The sequence below is a fragment of the Antedon bifida genome, chromosome 1, assembly GCF_963402885.1.
Source record: "Antedon bifida chromosome 1, ecAntBifi1.1, whole genome shotgun sequence".
In the NCBI taxonomy this organism is placed as follows: Eukaryota; Metazoa; Echinodermata; class Crinoidea; order Comatulida; family Antedonidae; genus Antedon; species Antedon bifida.
Window position 1 is genome coordinate 930,958 of NC_136226.1, and position 12,224 is coordinate 943,181.

At 34.8% G+C, this 12,224-nt stretch overlaps 1 protein-coding gene across 1 annotated transcript; it reads right to left on the bottom strand.

Annotated features, from left to right (window-relative positions):
- Positions 1 to 1,069: 1,069 nt before the first annotated feature.
- LOC144836849 (ubiquinone biosynthesis protein COQ4 homolog, mitochondrial-like) lies at positions 1,070 to 2,253 on the bottom strand. The gene has a single exon (XM_078691732.1). It carries the CDS (start codon positions 2,149 to 2,151, stop codon positions 1,327 to 1,329), a length of 825 nt encoding a protein of 274 aa, XP_078547858.1. The 5' UTR covers positions 2,152 to 2,253; the 3' UTR covers positions 1,070 to 1,326.
- Between the last annotated feature and the right edge of the window lie 9,971 nt (positions 2,254 to 12,224).

The following is a 12,224-nucleotide window of genomic DNA, read 5'->3' on the forward strand; positions in this document are numbered from 1 at the left end:
AATGAGAGTTGTCGTTTTTCGCCATAAAGCCACTCGAAACATTTCTAAACTGATCCTTGTTTTACTTATATTTGTTATTTTAATGTCACTGAAATTAGCTAATTTAGCAAATTTACCAATTCGAGATGTGACGTTAGAAAGCGAGGTGGCTTCAATAAGCCTGAAAACTGTTTATCAAGAAGTTCAACGGACGCATGATATTAGAAAAGAAATGGAAGTGAGAAAAGTTAAAGAAAGGGAACCGACAGGAGTTAGAAGAGTCGAAGAAACGAACGCCAGACAAGACAACAATGAGACTATTGTTGAAGAAGAATATGAAATAATTGATTGTTTCGCTGATCCGTCGTCTATATTTGAAGATGAATCTGGCAAAGTGTAAAGCAAGAACATTGAGAAAAAACAATTAGTTATGGAAATATATCCACATTTTTGGGTAGGCCTACTGAAGTTCTGCCCGGTGTGTTTTGGAGAACCTCAATGTGAACAAATAAATGAACATTTCAAATTAAGTACGAAAGCCGATAAACATTTTACCGCAGACATTTTGTGGAACATGGAAATGTGAAAATATGACCCAAACATTTTGCAAACACCAGTATTCTAGGAGCTTGATTGCTTTTTGAATATTTAAACTGTACCAAGGAAAGGGTGATTTTCCTTTTTTTTTTTAGTTTAAAAGATTTTCCAGTAAAGAGCCTACGTAAGGGAACATTAAAATACGTCTATGAAAATATAAATAACAATTTGTGAGTATTAATTATTATTGGTATATATTTGAATCCTTCTACCTTCATGTTTTACATTCAATAATATGCATATACTGCGATGTAATTGGTCAATACCAGGCGTGGATTTAGGCGGGGCTAAACAGGCTTTTTTATCATTTAAAAACGAATTTTTAAAGATAGAATTTGATTTTAACCGTTTCATTGTTGCATTGTCTTTTAAGATTTTTTGATAACCGGGAGTGAGTTCATGCTCTACCCGAAGGCCAGTTAGACCTTGTCACATGTGCCACGAATAAAAAGATGCATAAAATAATACCACCACATCATTGTCAATGTTAACGTTTTTCAATCGCATTGTTATATCATTTAATTAAAATTATTCGTATACAAATAAAAATGTTGCATTATATTATAGGATAGCCTTTTTTTATTTTTAATTATACTCTGTTCTTATAGTGTGCATACCACAATTTTACACTCTCTCTGAAATATGAAAATTATATTTACAAATTAGACATACAAATAATTTTCAAACACCACATCCAAGTTGTTAACATAGGAACCAAACAAATGCCACCAGCCTAAAAAAAATCATTTTTCATCTAATCGGTATTGTTCTGATTCCTAATTCATCCTTAAACTGTTCAAAATCGTCTTCAAAGTGATGTTCGATGTAAACATTCAACAAACATGTTGACTTCCTTGCTGCCATGATCACCAATGGCAAATAGGTCTGCATTAAGTTCACATTCTTACTGTAGTCCAGTCTTAAAGGACCAAAAATGGCTCCTAACGTGCAGACAGGGAACCCAGTTTGTATCATCTCAAACCATTTTACCAAAACTTCACCAAGCATATTAGGTTGAAGGCCAAGAAGTAAATGATTGAAATCATGGACTTCACGATATCTTTGGATAACATAAGCTAGATCAGCATCATCAACAAACCTAGTCATTGCTCTAGTATCTGCATTAATATTATTCTTATCCATAAACGTAATGTACTCTTTACCAAGTGTTTTATCAGGAAGACTCCGTAAGAAATCGAAATCAATTGTTTTGCTGTTTATCCTTGGTTTTTCTTTTAAAATAATCTGTCCTGTTGGATCAGGCATCATTTGTTTGTGCATCTGTTGTAAGGCTCTGTAACCAGTTGCTTCACCTACCACGGCAACCATATCATGTCTGTAGGGATCGTACAGCGCCATCATAGATGATGCAATTGACAACATAACTTTCTGAGGCTTTGTAGTAGGAATATGATAAGAATTGAACTCTTCGTACCAGTCTGATGTTTCACCAGTAAAAGCTTTTAAGCCATAGTGCCTCGTAAATCCAAATTTACTGTGCTGAAACACATTTGACGCCGCAAATCTGATCCCCTTCAAAATTTGGCCTAGGCCTACTAGATTAGTAGTGTGCATGATCGTGTAGCCGATATAACTGTATTGTGTCCGCCACCACCAGTCCACGATTATACCATCGAAGAGGCTAGCCTATTCGCGGACTCGCTTGCAAAACGTGTATCAAAAAGCAATGGAGTAGCACGCCCTCAATGTGTTAGAAATGGGAAATTGTTTTTAGTACGTCCTACTGTATCTGTATTTAATTGTTATAGTTGTATGGTTTTTATGATCCACCAATGTAAAGTTTTTTTAATTAACTATTAAGAGAATAGTTTGATGCGATATCGGTATAAATTCCTTTTTGGTTCCTCTAAGTTTTTCCCTGCCTTATTTAATGTATTTTGCTGTTAACTTGTTGTTTTTGTCTGCACCTGAAGGAGAGTACTCACATAGTGACTTCGTCACTTTTCTACAATCCGCCAGACTGGTGTTAGTTTACTTGTGTTTGTATTTTTGATTGTATTTTATGTATTATATGTCGTCTGGAAAATAAATGAATTGAATTGAATAAATTAGAGCGTGGAGCTATTAATTTAGCTAAATACGGTATAGCTATATGTAGTACGCCCTCTGTATCGTACTTCACGAACAAGCGTATCATCATAGTACGAAATTGATCCTATAGGCAACATACACAGATACGCGCATAATACGTGACATTACCAGAACATATAATACTATATTCGTGTATGTATTATTCATATCTCATTCGCGCTTTTGCTTGCGATTATACATTTTCATATATGTGAATAAATACTTCAAGAAATGAGGTGCAAATTTACTAAATTTACATTTTATTTGGTCATCTTCAAGAAAATATGGAGATTGTACTATTTGAGCATGCATATACTATTTTTCATTTATTGAACAATGCGTTTGAATGGCAGACATATGTTTAAGTACGTTGAAGTAATGCCTGCTTTCATATGTGTATGTGCAGCAACAAAACAATCCTTAAGTCATGTTTCTATTGGCCTAGCCTTCAATGGTTGATCTTAGCATGGAGTAACCATTATTACTTCATGATCTTAGCTACTTATCCTAACTGCACACAAATGTGCGAGCTATGCGCTCACAGGCCTAACAATGAATACCTATTCAAAGTTTGTACCGCAATTGATTTAATCAGCCATACAATAAGTTAATTCCACTTGATTTAATTCTTTGTATTTATTTTCTCGAAGACAAATTATACCGTGCCCCACAGGCCTTCTTTGTACTTGAATTCTACAACATTGTGCACGTTTTATTGGGGAGGAAATAGGGATAAACTTTAATAATACGTTTTTAACTCTCTTTCTCAACAATTGAACTGGACAAATTATTCGTTTTCAAAACCAGTTAGGCATACAGGTCTAAATTAATTAACCAATGTAAAAATTATGGGGTCTAGTGGTGACTGTCTTTATTTATTCACGAACAATTCTATAAACATTAATTGTATCAAATAAGTATTCTTATTCTATAAAGCTTAATGTACCGATGTATACTATAGTATGGGTTACCGAACTATTTTAACAGTTATACGTTGTTCTAAAATTAGCTCTAAAACATCCCACGACTCTCTTAATATAATGATTTCTGTTGTATTTTACGAGCATGATTGAACAATGAAAATGTATATAGCATTTTACGTAAGTTGTTTAGGCCACGACAACTAAGTAGACGCTTATCTCTACTTTGCAGATCTGTATTTGACGACGGATATTGAGGAAACGGTGTATTCTTCTTCCACAAGCCCTTATCAGTTCTCCGTCCAGCTATCAAGATACAGGCGGGGCAAGAGAATGATAAGGAATAATGGAAGATACTACTGCATCTGTTGCCATTCTGATGAACATTACATCTAAGTGCCTGAGTAAATGTAATACACTCTGGATATTACTTGTTGTCACCCAAATCTGGAAATGGGAGAGAAATAGTAAATAAAAAGCACTGTGTATGTGTACTACTATGTTGAGCATTAACACAGGAAAATGTGGTGAAACGAATTTGAGGTTTGAGTATCTTAATTAAGCTTAATTAGACTAAAAAATAATAATAATTATTAATATTAATTGCTTAATACATAGTAATCCTATCATTTTTGTGACAAGGCTAAAGACAGCTCATAAGGCCCTGTGTTAACGCAATGTGCCGTTGACCTGGAAGTTGAAAGCACAAGTTATTATTTTATGTTCATTATGTTGGTGTTTTCATTCTCAATTGTCTACTAGTCAGTAATTTACGGTTAGCACATAATGTAAGTTTAATTGGGTAATACGTATATATGAGCTTAGTGCATTCAATATTATCAATCTCATTACCATATCATAAATAAACATGTGAATTTACCATATGGTAAAACGAATCTGACTTAATAATGATATACATAATTTTAACAGCAAACACTTAAAACGCAATGCCATTGTGGAATATGTAGTCTAACACGTCATTATACCATAAAGGAACTAAATGCCATGTGTGAATATGTTAACAAAATCATATGAAAACGGTCTATGAATCACAGATTATATCTATTCAAATGAGCAAAATAACAGGAACAAAAGTATAAAAATACTTGTGTAAATCAGTTATGTATATTTGATCAGTTGCTCTCTACTTACCTTTAATTGACATTATCCTAGGCATAGAATATTCAGTAAACACTTATCCGCAAGATGATATTAACAAGGCGTGGATACGGAAGCATCTCTTCCGGAAGTGCAGAGATCCGCTCCTTACAACTATTAGGCCTACCAACCAGCTATATCACGATCCACTCACCTTCCTAACCTCACACACAATGCTTTGAATTAGTTCTCAGGGCAAATTTATATCAAGAGAAAAAAATACCCGCATTCCAAGACTACCGTCCGTAAAATTTCTTGTTTGCTTTTTGGAAGGAATGCTGGTACGGCGTTGTTTTTCAGTAGACATCTAGTGTTGGGTTGTATTTGCTCGATTTCTCCTGTTGAAAATAAACCAAGCAAAAGTAACTATTAGAACCCGTTCCCAGGCAAAGTATACTTCTACTTCTTAAGACTCAAGTAGACTATATTGTATGAAATCATACGACCAGAAATCAATTGAGTAAACTCCTTAAAAAACGATTAATACGCCTGGCGAGACCTTGGTTTCGCTATCAAATCATCTATACTGTTGTTGTTCCTTTGTTGGTACGGTAGGGTTAGCAAGAATACAAAACTCAGTTTAAGGCTAAGCTTTGTACAAACATTTTATAAAACTACAATATATCTACAGGCTTACTTTGCACAATTTCGATGTATCGAAGCACAAAGTTAATTATATATACTTCTATGATTAAATATTGTTATACCTCACAAACATACTTCCCTCATCCCTACCCCTGGCGCCACCACTGCTCAGTGGTCAGGAGGGTGCTGCAGGGGTAACGATAGTCGGACACTGGTTTGCCAGTGACCGGAAGTATAGTCACAAAACGTTTCGAAAATCTCAACCATATGTATTATGTAATTAGTTTTAATTAGGCCTTTAAGAGATAATGCCAATATTTTTACACACATGCTCTCTGATATGAACGAAAAATAATGCAACGTAATAACTCACTACATTATGTTAAATCTTGACAATGACACGGTTAAAATATCCATGTAGTGAGTGAATGTTTTTCATGACATAAATATTTGATATTATTTGATATATATTGCTTATGCAACAACAACCATGCTTAATTACACGTCATAAATATTCACGTTAAACATAATGAATATTCATAAGTCATAATTAAACGCCTAAGATAAGATGACCCGTAGAATTGTAATTCACTCAACATAAAATATTATTGCATTCTGGAGAGGACAAACGCCTCGTCATGCCTTATTAATACTACAGTAGGTGTGTGCGATTGAATCCAATTTATATACAGTGTACAAAACAACATCCTTCGTATACCTCGATAACAAATAATATCAAAGACCTATTCTTGGTCTATATAATTATAATAAAATAACGGCGCTTAATTATTAATTACATAATATAAGAATTTTGGTTTTTTTTAGATTTTTAATTGAAGGTATGGAGTATACTATAGGCTACGTATAGTCTATGAGATGGTGTTCATTTAATTTTGAATGATTGAACATACATTAATTTCCTTCTCCATTCGTCAACAATTAAGTCGACTTCGGATATAGCTCTTTCATAACGATTAATAATGTAAAAACGATAGAACAATACAAAATATATTACTAATTTGCAAGGTTCAACTATAAATAAAAAGAAATATAATATTTAACATCTGCTCGGAAACGAACACAAAAGAACATTTTTCGTTATCAATACGGTGGTTTACTTGATGAGTTCTTTGTTATCTAATACCAGTACTGTACTTAATTGTACAGCGATACGTGGAGCTTATGATTGGAATTTGTGTACGAATACACTGTAATAATAACAACACTATATAGACAATTATGCATAAAATGGCTACATCTAGAATTAAAATTTCCCTGCACATTACCACAATATAAACACAAATTCTTTTTTTCATAAAGCTGTTAACATTTTCGGAATAAAACAATAGATCAGAACAAGATTGTTAGCCAGCAATTTGTGTGTACACTGTCACAACACATTAACCGGACCAGATTGCCCGTAAATCAAAGCTTTGTCTTGCATTCAATATTACTATTCATACTGCCATCTTTTTTCTAAACGAATACGCAGATTGTGTTTTCAATATTGTAGGCCTAAATATTTCATATTATTATATTAATTTAGATATATAAATGCAAGTCTTACCTGTGTAGTAGCGAAAGGCAGAGTGCTCCCACACGTGGCTGTGGCTGCTGCTGCCACAACCAAGTCCAAAGGCTAAAACGATTTTATCGTCGGAATATGGTTCACCACGAGAAGCATTGTGTTGTAGCATAATAAGTAGATTTGAATAATATAGCACAAACCAACATGCGCATGCGCAGTTTAGAGATTGTCACTGATATCAAAGCGGGAAATAGTTAAACACAATCGCTTATTGTTAGAGTGGCATGTGCTTTAATATTATGATGACAATTTATTACGTGTGGCTCTCCACACACAACCGAGAGCCACATAGCATGCACTATCGTAGAAGTCACTCATTGTGGTCCATCCTTTATTGAAAACGACTTACCACTGAAGTGAATATAAAGTTGGGAAGTAACGAAAGAAAATGTCCAGATTAGTTGTTTTGTAAATCAAGATGATAATAAATCATGAACAATTTTTATATTACCAGATTCAAAGAAAAGAACGAGATTTAAATAATAATGAAGTAAGGTCAAATATTCAAAAGTTTAATATTTGGAGTATGATGTCAGTAAAATAGAAAACTGAGGACAATATGAAACGTCACCGGAGGTAACCTGTTTAACCACGCTTAAACAACAAAGTGACGTTGCACTTATTACAGATAACAGGCTTTTCGCTTGGTTTCCACGTAGGCTTACACAACAACGACGAACGCGAAACGCGGGTGATTTGCCCAATCACAAACAAGCGACAGTTTAGAAAGTTCTACCAGTCTCTTGTGATAGGTCAAATTAGTTTGAGTTGCGCGCATCATAGAAACTACAATAATCAGACGGTGGAGATGCATGGGGGTCTAGGCCTACTACTAGATATTGTTGTAACGATCTATAACATTAATATTATGTATTTATCAAGGTGAACATTGTCTTACTCTCCATTGATGACTTGGCAAGCTATTGAACCTAACCTGAAGCGGCATATGAATTGTTCGTTTAAGACCTTTCACATTTTTGGGCACACTGTCATTACCTTATAACATTGTAAAACACACACCCAAACCTAATTTTAAGTGTGGATGATGACGTCAGATGTGTGACATAATGATTACAAACATGATTATACAATAAACACGTCAAGATCAACAGCTTACGCATTATGCTAATGAAGCCAAATCTAGATTATCCTATTTAATCTATATAATCTGATTTTCTATCGACATCATAATCGCCTATCACGAAGTAGTCATAAAGCTTGGTTTCAACGCAACGCAACGACGTTAGCGCACCGTAAGTAAATTTGACCAATCACGACGCGATGGATCATCCAAACTGTCGCTTGTGATTGGTCGACTAACTTGCGTTGCGAGTGGGAACCAAGTTTAATTATTACAGTAAATAAACAGCCCATGATTTCTTACATAGAAATATAGTAAGATCAAAAACGAAAGAAGTAAGTAAAGATCGTGTCTCTCCAATGAATTACCCAGCAAGACAGCCAGTCTATAAATGAGCGAGTGTAATCATAAATGTGTAGACAAAAATATTCACAAAATGCAGATATGTTTGATAAACCACATTTCTAATTCAGAAATATGAGCGAATTAAACGAATTGGCAATTATTGTAATATCTTGTACATGGGTTCGGCGTATGTCTTGCGTGACAGTGCTGCCCAAAACTAAACTCACACTTAACATAATTAGGCCGCCGTGATACAACACTTTTATATTTATAATATTGTATACAGTTAAATAAGAGTTGTGATTTGTAGACTGTTGACAAACGTGTTCCAACCCTTGAAAACTCATTTTAACGATTATATTTTTGTCATCATTCACATTATGATCAAATTATTTGTTTATTACATTCAGGAAAGTGGAAAACGATCACGTAGACCTATACATGCTACAAACAAAAATTAGCTAGTTTTTCTTAGTCCAACCAATCCACCCACTAACCTGTAGGCCTACATATATTTCCAGTTCCTATACAGTCTACACCTCATTTGGGAGAACTTGTTGACCCCCCCCCTCCCCGGATGATCCCAGATTCTGTGACTGTATAATTATAAGATACTTACTCATGTGCTCGAACTTAAGTACCACCAGAACAGAATTGAGGTCCACCTAAAAAGCATACACACGCTGAACAGAAATAGTTTTTACTGTTTACTTTTAGCTAAAGCCACCGCCCACACCTTACTGTTTACTTTTAACTGAAGCCACCACCCACACCTTACAATCCCTAAAAGTCCTAAATAGTTGAACCTATAAGCACATCGTAGTGAATAAAAGGTATGACGTAAAATGAGTATTTCTTGTTAACAATTCAATCAATGTCCTCGAATCAGGAACGCATCATTCAATTATTCATTTACGAGAGTTAATGACAGAATTCTAGCAAGTCCTTCATTCACAATTCAATGTACTGATTACTACTCATTACCACTATTCTGCATTAATGCAATTTAATCCATAATTAATAACGTTGCTGTTCCAAATCTGTTCGTGTTTTTTTTATGTACAATAATTGAGGCAAAACAAAACCGGTTTGTTTGTCGTTCGAATTAACAAAAGCTATGTAACCTTCAAAAATAATAAAAGTGAGAGGAATATGAATTACAATATGGAATGAAAATTCTATATTATTCATCTTTGTTTGATGAATGAAAACAAATTATATTCCAACAGTTTGCTTTATATCGTGATAGAGGACTATACAAGTGTGTGGGGTTTGAGGCTGTGTTGCACTCATCCTGCCGGTTATAATGTGGTCAACACAGCAGAATAAATTGTCTCCGGTATAATTGTATAAATACAGAAGTCGCTACTTTTAGTACAATTGCTGTTTCAAATACTATGATTTTAAATTAGATTTTAAACCTGGCAATGCTCCATGATTGATAAAAGAGGAAAATGAACCAACTTTTAGCATTTTTTAAAACATCACGAGATATTTATTTCCAGCTAACTTGATTCAATGCCAATGGTTTACTTAGAAGTAATACTAAAAAGCATCCTCATTACACCGATAATAATGGTGCCAGCATTTAGTGCGCGCGCGCGCAAATTGTGCGCCTCTTTGAGCCGTGGTGAAACTGATTTAAGAACAAAGTATGAACATTCAAGATTTATGCTTTGAATTGGAGAATGGGGAAAAGGTGAATAAAAGCTATTTTTACGATTGATATTAACATTATAGATTGCTCTGAACTCATGGACAGGGGTAGTGTTGAAAAAGACGCATTAGTACAGCAATATCGTGATTCGTACAAACATTGTGGTTTTAGCTTAATCCCATGAGAAAGAAATATTACTAATTATTGCGGGAAAACATCATCATCATAACACTCACACTCTATCAAATGATATATATTGCAGCAACGTCATATAGTCACTCCACGTTAAATTGATTTCTGTGGCTGTGGTACTCTTACCTTACTGTGTAATGTAAATATTTATACTAATTTACTATACGTAAACGAGTATGTCGACAGATGTGGACATTTGAATACCTGCATTTTCACAAATGTTGTATTGGTAAAACTGCATGTATACATCCAATTTATTAGCACAACCATACTGATTAATAATTCGATTTCAACATTTTGACTAATACAATAAATGATATTCTTAGAAATACATTATGAAAACTTACCATAGGCCTATGTTACGATGTGAATAGCATTTTGATAAACAATGAACTGAAAATATACCTCTTTACCACATGATCCATCCTAAACTATTAGGGTTGTCACTGCTTTCGCCACTTTCGTCTTTTGTCATCGAATACATATGCCGCACAACCACCAAGCGTGAAAACAAATTGGATATAAACACCACAACTTCAAACTTTCACTATCTGGAAAAAAAAAAATCCAAACGACTGGCATATTGCGTGTGTGGGCCATTAACGCTTCTATCTGTACAGAATTATTACTCTTTCGTTAATGTTTTTGCCGCCAAATGAAGCTGTCGTCTGCTGATTAAACTCCACAGAAACAGTTGTTCCTTTTCTTGCGGCGAGCCACGGTGAAAGTCCACGCATCAATGCGTTCTTACGCGTGTAATATATCGCGCGTGCTCAGCGCATATTTTTCACGGTTGGATGATTGACACAGCACAGGTAACACGCATTGTTAGCATAGGCTTACGTTAAATTGTAAGCTGTAGAATCTCGTAAAAAGTTACTGGGACTATACCACTACGAAAACAGGTTGACCTTTTTTGTAATGAACTGACTTGGATGCAGGCGACAGTTTTCTTTCAAGGTCCCTTACAGCTAAAATAAACGTGACAAAATTAACGAAAGAAACAAGTTTTTCGATCTCTGCTTCGTGTAAACCCCTAAATGATGACACAGAAAACATAATAAAGAAGCAAATAGGTCTAAATTGATTATATTTTTTTGGTTGTTTTATGTCTTATATCTAATCATCTCTCAGAAATTGCATTGAAATCTTTTAAACAAATGCATGGTGACAGCCAACAAATAAAATAGGCCGTGCAATAATATATTGAATATAACTAGTACTTACAGGAATACCGCAAACGTATTAATGAGTTTTCCGTCGTCAATAGCGCAAACATTTTTTCGCACAATATGTATCCAAATCATTAGCCATTTCTATATTCATTACGTATAGTATACAGTAGCAGGGCTATGACCTGTCTGTCCTGATATCTGGCCATTGCGCCAATATCCGTGCTATTCCATTAAACTTTGGCTTACGTCACATAGAAACATCCCATCACATCGTTGAGTGTATGCTGCCGCTTGCCAACTTCGTACACGGTTCATGTGAGGTAACGCGGTACTAACTGCACATTGTGGCGCGAACGTATTTTACCGACTTAGCGTAAATCATTTGTGTGATATAAATTTTAGGTAAAATATGAAGACATTACTAGCTTTGAATCGAAGCAAACAGAAGACAGAAATGAAACGATTAACTTTCTCAGTAGGAAATTGAGGATTGTGATAAATGAGTCTAAAAACGGCGACCTTGAACGGGCTAGTAAGACTGTCTGTGAACATGCAGACCAGTGCGAACTTTATTGCATAAAAGTGCTGTCATGCTTTGAGTAGTACAACATCGCCCTATATTGATGTCGTTCAAAGCTAGAACGGTGCAACGCAAGTAATTCGACCAATCATCATGACGCGCGCGAAGGATCGTCCGAACTGTCGCTTGTGATTGGTAAAATTATTTGCGGCGAACTTGCATCTTTGCGTCCTGATAATAGTGGGAACCAATCTTAATACCTACTCCTTTTAATGCATCATCGTTTTCCAAATTATTATACGGTACCAACAAATACAAATATTTATCATTAAAACA